This window comes from Lampetra planeri, chromosome 18, assembly GCF_965212315.1.
Source record: "Lampetra planeri chromosome 18, kcLamPlan1.2.h2, whole genome shotgun sequence".
Classification (NCBI taxonomy): domain Eukaryota; kingdom Metazoa; phylum Chordata; class Hyperoartia; order Petromyzontiformes; family Petromyzontidae; genus Lampetra; species Lampetra planeri.
The window spans coordinates 7,273,854-7,292,543 of NC_136124.1; the positions used below are offsets into that span (position 1 = coordinate 7,273,854).

Sequence of the window (18,690 nt, forward strand, 5' to 3'; positions counted from 1 at the left end):
CGTGGCTTCGTGGCCGCGTTGTCGCCATGCCGCACGTCTCGGCTCGCCGTCTCCTTGCGTTCGGTCGGGGAGCGGGGGTGGAGGGGGTGGAGTGGGGGGTGGAAGTGTGGAGGGGGTGGAAGTGTGGAGGGGGTGGAGGGGGGCGGGGTGGAGGGGGGGTGGAGGGGGGGTGGAGGTGTGGAGGGGGTGGAAGTGTGGAGGGGGTGGAGGGGGGGCGGGGTGGAGGGGGGGTGGAGTGGGGGGTGGAAGTGTGGAGGGGGTGGAAGTGTGGAGGGGGTGGAGGGGGGCGTGGGTGGAGGGGGTGGAGGGGGGGGGGTGGTGGAGGTTGGGAGGGGGTGGAGGGGGGGGGTGGAGGTTGGGAGGGGGTTGAGGGGGTGGGGGAGGTGGAGTGGGGTTGAGGGGGGTGGGGGGGTGGAGGGGGGTGGAGGAGGATGTAGGTGCGAAGGGGATGGGGGGTGGAGGGGGGGGCGGTGGGAACGGCGCCTCCCGCCCCCGCGCCCCAGCGCCCCGCGTCCGCCGAGTACGCCACGTGACCGCCGGTCCCAACGCAATCCCGACACCTCGCGTGCGCGACGAGACACTCATCAGACAGAAAGGGCCGGAAACAGAAAATAAATAAAAATAAAATTTTACAAAAAAGAAAATGTGCCTATTTATTGTTGCTATGATCACGCCGCACGCGCGTGTGCTTCCGAAAACTTCGCAGTCTCACGACTTTGTTTTTTTTCCGGAGGATCTTGCCGAGATGTTGCGGCACGGAAGAGGGCGATGCTCGCTGCTGCTGCTGCGCACGTGGTCCCAATGAAGCAGCACGATGATGATGACGACGACGATGGGGGGGGGGGGGTGTTTTCGCTCTTTGTATTTGGTCGGGGGGGCCGCACTGAAGGCCCACCAGGGGTCGCCAGTGACCCGCGAGACTGGACGGTCCTCAACAATGTAGGGGGGGGGGCATTTGGTGGGGGGAGGGGATGGGGGGAGGGGGGGCGCCACCCAAGACGCCCGCAGGCACCCAGCAGCCTGCCCGACCTCGTCTCAGACAAACTGTCGAGCTGGTGCCAATGTAGGCGAGGCAGGGTGGTGCTGGTGGTGGTGCTGGTGGTGGTGACGACGGTGGTGGTGGCGCAGTGGTAACACTCGCGCCTTACAGCAAGCAGGGGGCCTGAATGAGATTCCCGACACGGGAAGCGCCTTTCGCTGTGGAACTTTGGATGTTCTCCCGGTCTCCTGCGTGCGTTTCCTCCGGGTTCCCTTGTTACCTCCTCCACCCATAGCTACACAAACACCCACACAGTGGAGCTGGTGGTGTTGGCAGCGGTGCTGTTGGCGGTGGTGGTGTTGGCGGTGGTGGTGTTGGCCAACACAGCCCCCAATGACGAAGAACAAAAATACATCCCAAATGACTCGATTCGGATCACACAACAACAACAGCAGCAGCAGCAGCGTCATCGCCCCCCGACTGTGACAACTTAGCAGCACCCTCCTTAAAAAGCACAAACGAGTCTTGAGACTCATAGGTAAGCAAGCGTAATAATATCATCATCATCATCATTATTGTCATAATATACACGCGCGAGTGATGGGGAGCGGGGAGCGGGGAGCGGGGAGGGGGGGCAGTCTGATCCCACCGCGCCGACCGCACCGGTGCTGCTCGAGATGTTGACGTCGATGCTGATGTCGGGGATGCCAGCGGAGCCGGGGGTGCCGAGCGACGCCACGCACGTGTAGGTGCCGAAGTCGGTGAACTTGAGGTCGATGATGTCCAGGCTCGAGGTCCCCGGCTGGAAGTCGGCGTCGTTGGACGAGATGACCATGCGCTCGGTGCTGCGCAGGGCGCGCCCGTTCTTGTGCCACATGTAGGAGAGCTCCTCCTGCGGGATGGCTTCCACCTGCTCCACCACCAGCACCACCAGCAGCATCAGCACCACCAACACCACCAGAACCACCACCAGAACTACCACCAGCACCAGCATCAGCACCACCAACACCACCAGAACCACCACCAGTACTACCACCAGCACCACCACCAGCACCATCAACACCACCAGAACAACCAGCATCAGCACCAGCACCATAAATACCACCATAACCACCATCAGCATCACCAGCAGCATCAGCACTACCACCAGCACCACCACCAACAGCATCAGCACCATCAACACCACCATAACCACCATCAGCATCACCACCAGCATCAGCACCACCACCACCATCAGCACCACCACCATCAATACCACCACCAGAACCACCACTAGCACTACCACCACCACTATCAGCACCACCAGAACCACCACCATCAGAACCACCACTACCATCATCACCCTTACCATCACCACAAACGCGACAATCGCCAGAAGTAAAAACATCTGCACCATGCCCATCACCATGAATATCACAATCGTGAAGGTGACAATCACCACCACCACGACGATGATCACCACAACTACGACCACTGCCGTGCCAATCACCACCACCAATCCCAGCTGTGACCACCACCACTACCACCACCAATCCCAGCTGTGACCACCACCACCACCACCAATCCCAGCTGTGACCACCACCACCACCACCACCACCAATCCCAGCTGTGACCACCACCACCACCACCACCACCACCACCACCAAACCCAGCTGTGACCACCACCACCACCACCAATCCCAGCTGTGACCACCACCACCACCACCAATCCCAGCTGTGACCACCACCACCACCACCACCAATCTCAGCTGTGACCACCACCACCACCACCACCAATCCCAGCTGTGACCACCACCACCAATCCCAGCTGTGACCACCACCACCACCACCACGACCACCACGCGGCCGTCGCCATCCTCGTCACCTGGCACGAGATCTTCACTTCGCGCCCGATCTGGATGTTGACGTCCTCGTGGTAGGGGTCAGGGGTTATCCAGAAGCGGCCCTGGCGGAGCGCTGCGGTGGGGGGGGGGGGGGGGGGGTGAGGGTGAGGGGCGAGGGGGGCGGGGTGAGGGGCGAGGGGGGGAGGTGAGGAGGGTGAGGGGCGAGGGGGGAGGGTGAGGAGGGTGAGGGGCGAGGGGGTGGGTGAGGAGGGTTGAGCAAGGTGAGGGGGACACGAAATCGCACAGGGATGTTCAATGATTGGGGTTCAAAGTGGCCCCTGAGCATCTACTGGACATCTGTAAAAAAGAGCTTCATAGCTCATCGGATTTCTCCAGGACAAATAAAGATTCTGATCCCCTTCGGTTTATCCACAAGAGCTTCTCCCTGTTCCTCCTCCTCCCTCCTTTCTCTCTCTGCTTCCCTCGCCACGACCTCCTCTCCCAACCGTGGCGTTCGTGAAGTGTCGGCACATCTTAGCCAGGACCCAGTCGCACCCCGCCTGTACACTCCTGCTTCGCGACACTGCAGGTCACCACGCGTTCCCCGGACCAGGCCCGGACACATCTCTCAGTCAGCACCAGGTCGATGATGAGAAACTGTGCAGCCTCCCGCGATACAAGTTCAACACGGAAACGCCGATCACAAGATCTGAGTGCAAATCGATTCCTGCCGCCCGACACACACTACACACACCACACACACCACACACACCACACACACCACACCACACACCACATACACACACACCACACACACCACACCACACACACTACACACCAAACAAACCACACACACTACACACCACACACACTACACACACTACACACATTACACACATTACACACACCACATACCACACACACACACTACACACCAAACACACACCGCACACACACAGAGAGAGAGAGACGCCAATTCCCCGACTGTCCTGGTAAAACCGGGACAGGTGGCAACCCTCGCTGGCACGAGCTCACCGTGTGCCCTGCCCCCACACTCTATGCCTCCCCCCTCCTCCTCCAGCCCCCCCCCCCGCCCCCCCTACTCCCCCACCTCCTTGCCCCCCCCCCCCTACTCACTGCGCACGATGATGGTGATGCTCTTCCGCACGGAGCCTCCCACTCCGTTGGAAGCGGAGCATTGGTAGGAGCCCGCGTGCTCGCCCGACACCCTGGGCAGCGTGAGGTTGCCCCTCACCACCCGAGCTCCCGGGGGGAGGGGCTGCCCCCCGAGGCGAGCCCACGACAGCGAGGGGCGGGGCCAGCCCCCCAGGACCTCGCACTGCAGGGAGACGGTCTCCTCCGGGTTGACGATCAGCGCGTCAGGGCCCCTGATGCGGATGGAGGGGGCCGCTGGGGGAGGTGTGGGGGGGGGTGCAGAGTGACGAGGAATGTATCAGCGTCGTTGTTGTCATCGGTAATTGTAAACACAATCATCGATTGAAGAATAATCACCGCCATCATCACCGGCATAACCACCACCATCAGCATCACCACTCACATCACTAGCACCACCACCATGATCACCACTACCATCACCACCACCATGATCACCACTACCATCACTATCACCACCACCACCACCATCATCATCACCACTCCCGTCACTACTATCACCACCATAATCACTACTATCATCACTACTATCACCACCACCATGATCACCACTACCATCACTATCACCACCACCACCACTCCCATCACTACTATCACCACTACTATCACCACCACCATAATCACTACTATCATCACTATCACCACTACTATCACCACCACCATAATCACCACTCCCATCCCTACTATCACCAACCATCATCATCACCACCACTATCATCACCATAATCACCACTCCCACCACTACTATTACCACAACCATCATCATCACCACTCCCATCACTAATATCACCACCACCACCATCATCACCACTCCTATCACTACTCTCATCACCATCACCATAATCAGCCCTCCCATCACTACTATCACTACTATCACCACTACCATCATCACCACTCCCATCCCTACTATCCCTACTACTATCACCGCTACTATAAGCACCCCTATCACCACCACCACTCCCATCACCACCATCATCACCACCATCACCACCATCACCACCATCATCACCACCATCACCACCATCATCACCACCATCATCACCACCATCACCACCATCACCACCATCATCACCACCATCACCACCACCATCATCACCATCATCACCCCCATCATTGTGACGTGTCACAGTCGCGTCTCAGTGTCGTCAGGTTTCCGACCACGCTCACGCCGGGATTGACGGCCCATGGTCGAGCATTGTGTCGCGATCGGGACACCCATTGGCTACAGACGCACGCGCGCCAGCCAATCAGGTGCGACTGAGCTGTGATAGGCTTAACCTGCACGTGTGGGGAAGATCCCCCGTATAGCCTTAACAGACTGTAGGGGCAAGTGCTGTTAGCGAGTGCCTATGAAGGCCAGCACGGCACACGAGGGGGTGGGTGGCCAACACCACGCCCGACCGCCTTTGTCTCTCTCGTGGCGATGTTTACACACTGCATCAGGTACTCATTTGAGGCTGAGTCGACCTAGAGGAGGCCCAGGACCAGTTCAGATTATTGTCACTCGTGTTGGCCGTGAGCGGGAATCGAACTCGGGTCGCCGGATTCGTAGCGCAGCGCTCTCAACGCTTAACGACGCCACCGCTCCCCCACACCGGGAGAGAGGCAAAGTCGCCACTTTGCTCAGAGTTGGTGGAATTTGCCCGTGTGGAGGGGGGGAGGGGTGTGACGATTCTACCCGGCACGTGATTCATTGCTCACTCACCATTGGTCGATTTTGCACGCGGTTCAAATCAAGCGTCTGATCGTCTGGAACCGTGTGCAGAGTTATGGTTTTGGAGCAATTAAGAAGGCAGCCAGGTGTTAATAGCCTAGGGTGGAGCTTCTCTCCCAATGGCTCGGGGTTGCTCGGGGTCGCTGTGTATCAAAGGAGAGCTCACAGCAAGACTGCGCGTAACACGCCAGCAGTACAGTTGAGCTATAGAACTAGCAGCTGCGACTCATAAATGAATTACATTTATTCATCCAGGAGAACTACGCCGACTCTGACACGTTCAGGAGGGTCTTGCTGCATTGGAGTTGTGTTTAAGAGGCAACGTATGATTAGTTGCGTTTATTATTATTATTATACACGAGAGTTTCACAACATCTATGCGGTGATCCATCAACCCTCGCTGCTGCCTTCACAGTGCTGAACTTACAGGCAGTCACGTGCAGCAGCAGCAGCACAGCTTGACACTACACCTCGTGTAGTTTAACGGTGCTGTTATGCTGTACCACAGGGGCTTTGAAGTCATAGGCACTTGATGGACAATTTGTTGAGCTATCATTTGTGGCCAGGTCGCTTCAGAAAAATAAGTTGATACCTCCAGTGGGCTTCACCTGGAAAGTATAAATACACAAAACTAAATAATGATTTATCCTACCAGGTGATTTGTTTACTTTTCCTCTCCGTGGCGCTCATGTCGTGTTTTCGCATTTCTTTGTGGGAACATTCTGACCCGCTGCTGCTAGACCTCTGTTGAAAAGGCGCTTCATATTTCATCGGGTTCCTCCAGCCTAAAACACATTCCTGCGGCGGGAGCTGGTAGGAACGTTGGGTTGCTCGGTCAATGGCCAGGGTCAACGGCGGCGTGGTGTATTCCGCAAATATGCCCGACTGTGAGGGCGGGCACAAGCCGGCGTGAGTAGGTTAAACGTTGAGTTTTATAAGGGCACCACGGGGTGACCAGCCCCTCCCCACCCAGCTCCACCCCTCCCACCCCTCACCCTGCCCCACCCTCTCCACCCAGCCCCTCCACACCCTCCCCTCTCCACCCAGCCCCACCCCTCCCATTTTTGGATGCACGACGGACGGACGGACACAATAATCCCCTGTGGGCTGGTGGAACCAGGTGGTTCCTACCAGTATAAACGACGTGATTCTGAAGCGCGAGGGGGCAGAAGGCCGCTGCCCGCTCGCGCCACGCGGTGGCGAAGGTTGCAGCGGTGCAGCCGCGCGCTGCCGAACTTGACGAAGAGGAATCCCAGCGCCGTGGCCGAAGCGTGAGTGAACCTCTTGCTGCTTGCTGCTGGACGTTGTGGTCTTGCGGTGTCTGGGCATGGAGTGTGCTGGGATTTGGCGAGGTGGCATGGGTTGCCGTCTGGCGGATTGTGGATGTGGCACGTGGGGGAGGGGTGGGGGTTCCCCCGTGATAACGAGTCGGGGGGGGGTTCTGGTTGGGAGGGTAGCGGTGGGTCCCTGGGACTCTCGCACACTGACCTCCAGAACCCCACTGTGTAGCCAAGGGCGCGGAGTACAACCGCGAGTGTGAAGCCCCAGCGTGGTCCGAATTACTTCGGCAGATGGTGGGGATTTGGCCACATCTGGGCAGGTTTAATCAAATCCGCCTCCTGCGCCTAGCGGTGGACGGGGGCAGCGTTGTTTCCCTGCGCGTGGCGCGCTCGTGTGTGGGTGCGCGGGCTGGGCTGTCACGGCTCGCGGAGCCGTTTGGACGAACGCCACCGTTCTGCCCTCTCTGTGTATGTGTGTAAACCTGCGCGACCCAGGTGGCCCCCTCCCCTCCCTCCCCATCCCTTCTTCCCTGGTGGTGTCCTGGCTCATGCGGCGTAGAGACCGCCCCCGAGCGAGCCACGTCACAGGGGCGAGGGCCGGCCTCGCTCCCGTGCCACTCCACCCACCCTGCAGGCACCACCATGGCCTGGGCAGACCAACTCGCACGGGACTCTGAAACTGACATCGGCCGCCGCGTACCCGTCATGTTGGTGAGCCGGAAGTCCGCCTGCCTGTCCGGGAGGTCGCACACGTTCCTCACGGACGCCACGCAGCTGTAGGTCGCGTAGTCCGAGGCGCGGAGATTCTTCAGCTTCAGGATCTTGGTCTCCCCCTGCGTGCACACCACCACCACCATCATCACCACCACCACCATCATCATCACCACCATCATCACCAGCATCATCATCATCATCACCACCACCACCATCATCATCACCACCATCATCATCATCATCATCACCACCACCACCACCTTGCTCTCCCCCTGCGTGCACACCACCACCATCATCATCACCACCACCACCATCATCATGACCACCACCATCATCACCACCATCACCACCATGAACATCATCATCACCACCACCTTGGTCTCCCCATGCGTGCACACCACCACCATCATCATCACCACCACCATCATCATCACCACCACCATCATCACCACCATCACCACCATGAACATCATCATCACCACCACCTTGGTCTCCCCATGCGTGCACACCACCATCATCTCCGCCACCACTACCATCATCACCGCCACCACCATTATCACCACCACCACTACCACCATTATCATCATCATCACCACCATTATCATCATAGGCTCCATGCTTGGCTCCATGCTTGGCTCCATCCTGCCCGTGTCTCGTCCTATTCTCTCTTCCTCCCTGTTTACCCTCTTCCGTGTCTCTTCCCCAAGACGCCGCTTAATCCCTCCTACACCTCGCCCCCCCCCCACCCCCCGTCTCTCCTCGCCCCCCGCTCGTCGCCACCTGCGTGAAGAGCGGCTCGTAGATGGTGATCCCCGCGTCGAGGTCCTGCCGCAGGGGCTGGCCGTCCCGGCGCCACGTGAAGAGCGCGGGGGGGCTCGAGTTGCCGGAGCAGCGCAGGAAGACGGTGCGCTCCTGGTAGTACTCCTTGGCGTCCCCCACGCTCTGGTGCACCGTGAGCACGGGCGTGTCCAGGTCTACGGTGCCAACGAAGAGCGAGGAGAGGGGTGGGGGGGGGGGAGACTTATGTTTATGAAGAAGATGATGAGAAAGTCCCCGAGCTGTGAATGCGGTTGATGGTTTGCGTGGCCTCGTTGGGCTCTTCGCCTTTGTTGCGTTGCTCTCTGGGCCTCTGCCACTGGGGAGACGGAGTCATAGAGGAGGAGAGGCCTTCTCGGGTGTGGGCCAAATCCGTTCCAAGGACAATGCATACATTGTCGTATGTGTGAACTTCTTTTGCACCGTACGTAGGCAACCGTGCTAATCGGAGGTGTGGATGGAAGTAAAACAAACTGAACACAAAGCAGTCAAAAGCGTGATTTGAACTGCTACCCGGAAAGCGTGAATATTTGTGTACGGTGCTACACTTTTCAACCACAACAACCCCAACAAAGTCGTCAATAACACTGACACGCCTGTATATAACTACACAGGCGTGTCCCGCTTAACGAACGAGATAAGTTCCACTAAAATTGTTCGGCAAGCGAACACGTTAAACAACCATCCTTTTCCCATTTGACTCTAATGTTAAAAGCTAAGACACGTATCGGCCCCCGAAATATTCTACTCGTGAACAAAGTTTTTGCTTTAAATAATAAAACGTCCATTTTGTAGAACACCACTCAAGAAGCACAGCGCACGTTCTCCTGCAAAGCCACGTGTTTGAGATCGACGCGCGCGTTCACACTCTCCCTCTACTCGATCACGCAATCCCCTCGCCCTCTCTCTGTGTGTCGCACCCCCACAACTCCACCTGCACAAGACTCCCGTCAGGAGGGCCCTGCCAAGTTCTCCTAGGAACCGTGGATTTGTTTTTGACAGAGCGCCCTCCTACTCCACGGGAACGTCTCGAAGTACTTTACACCGCATCTCAACACGTTTTAAAGGACACCCCCCCCCCCAGTGTCAGCTGTCCCTGTGCGGCACGAGGTGACCGCACCTGGCCTGCAAACCGGCGTCGGTCAGCAAGGGGGCGATGCTGCGTGTAATCCCAATCGAGCACTTTGCGGGCAGCTTTGCTCAATGTTGACCATGGCGCCGGCACACAATGGCCAACTCTTGCGCACGAGCGCACGTGGATCTTCAACGTCCACTGAAATGGACGATGCTTATTGCACCGCTTCAATACGCCCGCGGTATTGACCAGGGCGGCCGCTGGAGTTGAACCGTGAAATTTTCGTGGATGGCGGGCAGCCCTGGATGGTGGGCTGCCCCCCGCCCCTCATAGTAGACCACGTGGATGGTGGGCTGCCCCCCCCCCCCTCATAGTAAGCCACGTAGATGGTGGGCTGCCCCCCCCCCCTCATAGTCGACCACGTGGATGGTGGGCTGCCTTCCCCCCCACTCACGGTAGACCACGTGGATGGTGGGCCGCCCCCCCCCCTCATAGTAGACCACGTGGATGGTGGGCTGCCCCCCCCCCCTCATAGTCGACCACGTGGATGGTGGGCTGCCTGCCCCCCCACTCACGGTAGACCACGTGGATGGTGGGCTGCCCCCCCCCCCCTCATAGTAGACCACGTGGATGGTGGGCTGCCCCCCCCCTCATAGTCGACCACGTGGATGGTGGGCTGCCTGCCCCCCCACTCACGGTAGACCACGTGGATGGTGGGCCCCCCCCCACTCCCTCCAACTCACAGTAGACCTCCACGCGGAAGGAGCGGATGGCGGGCTGCCCGATGCCGTTCTCTGCGCGGCAGTAGTAGCGCCCTCCCTGCTGGCGCTGGATGTGGGTGATGCGCAGCGTCTCGTTGAACACCGTCGTCTCCAGGAAGCGGTCCGAGCCGATGCCGGCCGTCTTGGTCCACCGCACCTGCTGGTGGACGTCACGGCGTACAGGCGATGTCGGTGCGAGACGGGGTGAGAGGGGAGGAGGAGGGGGGGGGGGAGGAGGAGGAGGAGGGGGGGTGAGGGGGGAAGAGGGGGGTGAGGGGAGGAGGGGGATGAGGGGAGGAGGGGGATGAAAGGGGAGGAGGAGGGGGATGCGAGAGGGGTGAGAGGGGAGGAGGAGAGGGGGTGGGAGGGGAAGAGGAGGGGGGGGGTGAGAGGGGAGGACGAGGGGGGGTGAGAGGGGGGGAGGAGGGGGGGTGGGAGGGGAAGAGGAGGGGGGGTGAGAGGGGAGGACGAGGGGGGGTGAGAGGGGGGGAGGAGGGGGGGTGAGAGGGGAGGACGAGGGGGGGTGAGAGGGGAGGACGAGGGGGGGTGAGAGGGGAGGACGAGGGGGGGTGGGAGGGGTAGAGGAGGGGGGGTGAGAGGGGAGGACGAGGGGGGGTGAGAGGGGAAGATGAGGGGGGGGTGAGAGGGGGGGAGGAGGGGGGGTGGGAGGGGAAGAGGAGGGGGGGTGAGAGGGGAAGAGGAGGGGGGGGTGAGAGGGGGAGGACGAGGGGGGGTGAGAGGGGGGGAGGAGGGGGGGTGGGAGGGGAAGAGGAGGGGGGGGTGAGAGGGGAGGACGAGGGGGGGTGAGAGGGGAAGAGGAGGGGGGGTGAGAGGGGAAGATGAGGGGGGGTGAGAGGGGGGGAGGAGCTAGAATTATTGGGGGGGGGGGGGAGAAATGACTCGAATGTTTGGTGGGGTGGGGCCGCCGCCGCCGCAGCCGAGGCCACGATCACAACGTCACGGCGTCACGTGGCCACCGCCGCTCTTGTCGCGCGAGTGGCCGTGAGGACTCCCGGCTGTGATGCGGTCATCGTACTCTTAGTTCTTTCGGTAAAGTCACGTAGGTAAAAAAATAAATTAAAATTAATTTCATTTTTTACCTACGTGAAATGAAATTAAAATTAATTTCATTTTTTACCTACGTGACTTTACCGAAATAACTAAGAGTATGAATCCTTGCAGTCACGAAAGCTTCAAATCTAGAATGCGGCCATCGCTTCAACATCCCCGATGCAGCCACCGTGGCCAAAGCGGCTGAGGTCACCCCGACCTCGCCCATGTTTATACATTCGCCAACTGTCACCACTTTTGCCGCATTGTTTTCGGTTTTGTTGTTGTTATTGTGGAACCTAGGCCGATGAAAGTGTGCGTGCTATCTGTGTTGTTGAAGGCAGCGAGGTGCGGTGCTGCTGCTGGGCCTTCGTGTCATTTGTTGCAGTTGTTGCGCCAGGTGGTCGGGATTGGGCAGCAACTTCGCCCGCTTTTCGCCCAGGCAACTGAGATGGGATGGCCACGTGTTTTACAAAATGGGTCTCGCACAACTTAAACAAATCGCCCACCGTCTCACGAGTAAAGCTCGCTGCTCGCCACGCAACATTTATAAATATATTCTTAGGTTTTTTCGGCAAAGTCACGTAGGTAAAAAATAAAAATTAATGAAAGTAAAATAAAATAAAAATCACGACGTTTCGGAGGCAACACAAGCTTCCGTCTTTAGGTGGAACCGTCACAGCACGATAGCTGTATCAAGTGAGAGAAATTCCAAGAAACAGTATTTGTATATATACTGGTTGAGGGTGGGAGGAGCCAAGGTAGGCCCTGAATATTATGAACCTCACAAAAATAATATTCAGGGCCTACCTTGGCTCCTCCCACCCTCAACCAGTATATATACCAGGGGCGGTTTCTTCATTAGGGCGATTGGGCGACGCACCACCAATGTCATTCAACCACAGAGTCACGCTAGCCGTCACTGTGCCTCTGGATATAGTCCAATCAGCGTCATGCTACGTTCTGTGGAGTACCGCCTCTTTTTGGGCGATTTCCCTCCAGCTGAGAATCGCCCCGAGTGGTCCCATAGACTTACATTCAAAGATGTTTTTTTTCGAACGGGGGCGCTGCAATGCATTCTCTATGGCTTCCGGGAGGGCTCGCCCTAACGTGCTTACGTCATCATACGTAAGCACGTTTCATCCAACAATATAATTTGTCGCCACCTAGTGGAATCTTTAATAAAAGAAACTTGAGTGGTTTGTTTTAATAGTGAGTATAGAAACAAACAAGATGTATTGTAAGAGTCACTTTATTTTTCATTAATATTAAAGAAGTGAAGTTGCCTTTACATGCTTAAGCTGTTAATTTATCCATTGCATGGGTGGACCTTATCCTTATCAATCATCCAGACATTTGCCCCCCCTGAGAGATTTTGCAGGAGCCGCCACTGATATATACAAATACTGTTTCTTGGAATTTCTCTCACTTGATACAGCTATTGTGCTGTGACGGTTCCACCTGAAGACGGAAGCTTGCGTTGCCTCCGAAACGTCGTGATTTTTATTTTATTTTTATTTAACTTTTATTAATTTTTTACCTACGTGACTTTACCGAAAAAAACTAAGAATATGAATCCCTGCAGTCACGAAAGCTTCAAATCTAGAATTTATAAATATTTCTCACACAACCCGTGCGGGACCCACGGCCTTCTGGGAGGGAGTAATTTCAGCAGCGCTGTTGAGTCTGCGCAAGCAAAACTCTGCACCGGATTCGACATTCAATGTCTCATCAGCAGAGCCAGGCTCGCTTGAATCAATTGTTGGAGAGCTGCCAGATGCTCTCCGTAAGGACCCTCTCATCATATGGGTATTCAATTACGGTGCGTGTATGCTTACCTTGACCACTTATGTATGAGATATATGTGTTTTTACAGAGTTTGCCATTTATATAACTTGTCTCTTTCTGTTGCCTTTTGCCCCAAATGTTATTTATTTAAGAGCCATCTATTTAGTACGTACACATGGAGGGGGGAGGGGGGTTAACCCAAATGCGTAGCTTGCGTATGGGGGGGGGGGGGTCTACTGACAATGTGCGTAGCAGAGGAAACGGGGGGGGGGGGGGTGAATCCTCGATAATAATGTGTCTACATCGGCCTTCAAATGAGTTAGATAGTCCGGCGGTGGACGATCTGTTTGCGTAAACACGCTAATATTATTCATCCTTGATCGTTTCTGCGTGGATTAAGGGGGGGGGGGGGGTGCGTCAACCGTACGTACGCAGGTGGGAGGGGGGGGGGTTGTAAAAAGTCCGCGTGCGTACAGGGAGGGGCGGTGAGGCGTCCAGTTTTGACAGATCCTTGCGTACCCACTACATGGACGGCCTATCAATTTGACCGCCGTTCCCACGACGTCGCGTTCATCTCCGGGTGCCTGTCGAGGCCCTGCCGGGAGTTTCAGGGAGACGGTTCCGGAGTGTGAGGATGGTCCTGCGCAGGTTGGGGGGGGGGGGGTTCGCACCTGGGGGCGCGGGTGTCCCGTGACGAGGCACGTGAGCTCCAGGGTGTCCCCTTCACGGATGGTGTAGATCCTCTCGCTGTAGCCCTCGTTGTTGTAGTTGCACGCCTGGCCCGAGTGGACAATCCTTGCCTGGGGGGGGCCTGGGGTGGGTGGAGGGGAGGGGGGGCGGGTTGGGGGGCACAGAAGCCGGAGGGATTTGAGAAGGTGTGCCCCCCCCCCTCCTGTTTCAGCTGCCGGGGCCGGGAGTTCGGATCTAAACTTGTGACCCTCTGGACCGCGAGTCCAGCGGTGTCTGCTGACCAATCACAACGCGGCACAGCTCCTTGCGTTTCCCCGTGAACATAGTGGGGGACGGTCGCATCTGTTCCTTGTGTATGGTGCAGGTAACCGGATTTAACCGGTATTGCTTTTCCTTTTGGTTACCGGTTACGAAAAAAAACCGATTTCAACAACCCCGCGGCGCGCGGCTGTAACTCGATATCTTTGCCCTCTGCAACGAAACCAATCCAACGCAGCAGCCGCTACCTTCACCGAACCACAAATCGACCCCCCCCCTCCACCCCCCGCCAAATTTTCCCACCCCACCACGCCCCCCCCCCCAACCTTAGGTCACCCCCACTCCCCCATGCCCCCCCCCTCCCCGCCCAAAGATCACGTAGGGTAGTGGTGGTGGGTTAATGCATTTTCCACATCGTTACACTAAACCCGCACCCGGGCCCTCAAGCCAACACGGGGGGTGGCGGCGAGGGGGTTGGTGGCGGTCAAGGGAGGGGGTGCGGAGGGACGAGGGAGATGGGGGAGGGAGGGGGGGCAGCGATGTGGGTGATGTCATCTGAATCTTCACTCGCGTCAGCTGCACCATCTCTTTCCAGCACTGTCATCATCTCTTCTCATCACCATCATGTCTTTCCAGCACTGTCATCATTTTTTCTCACCACCACCATCAATTTCTACCATCAACTGGAACCATAACTGCCATCATCTCTCCCATCTCTGCCATCATCATTACCATCATCTCTACCATCACCTCCATCATCTACCATCATGTGAACCTTCACGACATTATCTCTGACATCATCTCGACTTTCACTACCATCACCGCCATCGTTTCTACCATTATCTGGACCTTCACTGCCATCATCATCAACGTCATATTTACCATCACTGCCATCTCAACCATCACCGCCACCGAATTTGAAAAATATTGCTGCACATTACTCCATTTGGATCACACAGCATCAGCAGTGAGGCTTCCTGCGTAAACACCCCGAGGTGACCACATGACACACACGTACGCACACAAATGCACACTTTCACTCGCACTCGATTTCACACTCATCCATGCTCGCGCTCTCTCTCGCTTGCACGCACAAGATACCCACTCACTACATCACGCACTCTCCCATCGCTCGAATGTGCACACCGATCCACGCACGCGCTCGCGTGTGCGCCACGCGCAGTGAGTCGCAACTCATCACCGCATTCGCACCACGTACATAGATCCCCCAGTGTGTAGTCCATCGCAGATTCGTGGGACGGATAACTTTTGTTTGCGAGCACCTATCAAGGTCGACACCACGCGCGGCCGCCTTTGTCTCCCTTGGCCGGGAGTAGAACGCAGGTCGCCGGGTTCGTAACGCACACGGGGCATACAACAAGCACAGAGGCCATGACACAGACGTGCACACAAGCGCACGCGCGTTGCAACAACAACCGCCGCCACTCGCCACGACATGGCGGTGACGTCACCACGGCGCTCGTGCCAGGCTAGGTGCACTTTGAAGCCACGTGAAGGCTCGCTTGTCAGGAGATCACGGGACAGACCCAGGTGCCATGGGTTGACTGAGATGACTGGCAGATGCACCGCCTGTGCCCCCTACGATGCCGACACGCTGTTTCATCCGCTCGACACTCTCTGCTCGTTGTGAGCGCACAGACGCGGACAGAGGTGGCGTATAGGCCCAGCGTCATTCACAGAATAATGATCGCACACGCGTTCATTAGTACATTCACTGACGCACATGCACTGGGGCTCTCATTAACACGTGCTCATGTAGATCATTCACACATCCTCACGCGCGCGCACACGTACACATACACACACATACACTCACATACATACACACAGAAAAGAACCTCCCCCCTATAACCTTCACAGACTGTAGGGGCAAGTGCTGTTAGCGAGCACCTATGAAGGCCGGCACGATACACGAGGGGGTGGGTGACCAGCACCACGCCCGGCCGCCTTTGTCTCCCCAGTGGCGATGTTTACACACCGCACCAGGTACTCATTTGAGGCTGAGTCGAGCTAGGGGAGGCCCAGGAGCGGTTCAGATAATCGTCACTGGTGTTGGCCGTGAGCGGGAATCGAAATCGGGCCGCCGGGTTCGTAGTGCAGCGCGCTAAGCGCTACACCACCGCTCCCCACACACTCTCACACACCATCGCACACACACACATGCACACACACTCTCGCACACACACATTCGCACACGCATGCACACACACGCTCACACACTCTCGCACATACACGCACACACTCACACGCACACACACTTACACGCACACACACTTACACGCACACACGCACACGCACGCACTCGCACGCACACACACGCACGCCCTCACACGCACGCACGCACACACACACTCACACACTCACACACGCACACAAGGCAACGCGCTCTGCGTTATGCAAATGAACTCGCGGACGTGACCAGCTACACGGTGATGAGAATGTCTGATTGGTGATATGTGATGGGAGATTGCGTGATGGAAGGACGTGTGATGGGTGATGTGATGAGTGATGTGATGGGTGATGTGTAGTGGGGGTGTGTGATGGGTGATGTGATGGGTGATGTGGAGCGGGGGGTGTGTGATGGGTGATGTGATGTAGGATGTGTAGTGGGGGTGTGTGATGGGTGATGTGATGTAGGATGTGGAGCGGGGGGTGTGTGATGGGTGATGTGATGGGTGATGTGTAGTGGGGGTGTGTGATGGGTGATGTGATGGGTGATGTGTAGTGGGGGGTGTGTGATGGGTGATGTGATGAGTGATGTGATGGGTGATTTGTAGTGGGGGTGTGTGATGGGTGATGTGATGGGTGATGTGGAGCGGGGGGTGTGTGATGGGTGATGTGATGTAGGATGTGTAGTGGGGGTGTGTGATGGGTGATGTGATGTAGGATGTGGAGCGGGGGGTGTGTGATGGGTGATGTGATGTAGGATGTGTAGTGGGGGGTGTGTGATGGGTGATGTGATGGGTGATGTGTAGTGGGGGTGTGTGATGGGTGATGTGATGGGTGATGTGTAGTGGGGGTGTGTGATGGGTGATGTGATGGGTGATGTGTAGTGGGGGGTGTGTGATGGGTGATGTGATGAGTGATGTGATGGGTGATGTGTAGTGGGGGTGTGTGATGGGTGATGTGATGGGTGATGTGGAGCGGGGGGTGTGTGATGGGTGATGTGATGTAGGATGTGTAGTGGGGGTGTGTGATGGGTGATGTGATGTAGGATGTGGAGCGGGGGGTGTGTGATGGGTGATGTGATGTAGGATGTGTAGTGGGGGGGTGTGTGATGGGTGATGTGATGGGTGATGTGATGGGTGATGTGTAGTGGGGGTGTGTGATGGGTGATGTGATGGGTGATGTGTAGTGGGGGTGTGTGATGGGTGATGTGATGGGTGATGTGTAGTGGGGGGTGTGTGATGGGTGATGTGATAAGTGATGTGATGGGTGATTTTTAGTGGGAGTGTGTGATGGGTGATGTGATGGGTGATGTGGAGCGGGGGGTGTGTGATGGGTGATGTGATGTAGGATGTGTAGTGGGGGTGTGTGATGGGTGATGTGATGTAGGATGTGGAGCGGGGGGTGTGTGATGGGTGATGCGATGTAGGATGTGTAGTGGGGGGTGTGTGATGGGTTATGTGATGGGTGATGTGATGGGTGATGTGTAGTGGGGGGTGTGTGATGGGTGATGTGATGAGTGATGTGATGGGTGATTTGTAGTGGGGGTGTGTGATGGGTGATGTGATGGGTGATGTGGAGCGGGGGGTGTGTGATGGGTGATGTGATGTAGGATGTGTAGTGGGGGTGTGTGATGGGTGATGTGATGTAGGATGTGGAGCGGGGGGTGTGTGATGGGTGATGTGATGGAAGATGTGTAGCGGGGGTGTGTGATGGGTGATGTGATGGGTGATGTGTAGTGGGGGGTGTGTGATGGGTGATGTGATGGGTGATGTGTAGTGGGGGGGGGTGTGATGGGTGATGTGATGGGTGATGTGGAGTGGGGGTGTGTGATGGGTGATGTGATGGAGAATGTGGAGTGGGGGGTGTGTGATGGGTGATGTGATGGGTGATGTGTAGTGGGGGGTGTGTGATGTGATGTAGGATGTGTAGCGGGGGGGTGTGATGGGTGATGTGATGGGTGATGTGTAGTGGGTGTGTGTGATGGGTGATGTGATGTAAGATGTGTAGTGCGGGGTGTGTGATGGGTGATGTGATGGGTGATGTGTAGCGGGTGGTGTGTGATGGGTGATGTGATGGGTGATGTGATGGGTGATGTGGAGTGGGGGTGTGTGATGGGTGATGTGATGGGTGATGTGTAGTGGGGGGTGTGTGATGTGATGTAGGATGTGTAGCGGGAGGTGTGTGATGGGTGATGTGATGGGTGATGTGATGGGTGATGTGGAATGGGGGTGTGTGATGGGTGATGTGATGGGTGATGTGGAGCGGGGGGTGTGTGATGAGTGATGTGATGGAGCATGTGGAGTGGGGGGTGTGTGATGGGTGATGTGATGGGTGATGTGTAGTGGGGGGTGTGTGATGTAGGATGTGTAGTGGGGGGTG

At 57.0% G+C, this 18,690-nt stretch overlaps 1 protein-coding gene across 1 annotated transcript in view; it reads right to left on the minus strand.

The window, feature by feature from the left end:
- The window catches only part of LOC144723585 (MAM domain-containing glycosylphosphatidylinositol anchor protein 2-like), a 50,155-nt gene that overhangs the window by 17,854 nt on the left and 13,611 nt on the right, over positions 1-18,690 (minus strand). The window contains exons 2-8 of the mRNA XM_078602437.1: positions 13,845-13,984; positions 10,318-10,495; positions 8,464-8,657; positions 7,670-7,802; positions 3,940-4,212; positions 2,844-2,935; positions 1,643-1,889 (exon numbers count right to left, since the gene is read on the minus strand). Coding sequence (XP_078458563.1) covers positions 1,643-1,889; positions 2,844-2,935; positions 3,940-4,212; positions 7,670-7,802; positions 8,464-8,657; positions 10,318-10,495; positions 13,845-13,984 — 1,257 coding nt within the window. The remainder of the gene's footprint in view (positions 1-1,642; positions 1,890-2,843; positions 2,936-3,939; positions 4,213-7,669; positions 7,803-8,463; positions 8,658-10,317; positions 10,496-13,844; positions 13,985-18,690) is intronic.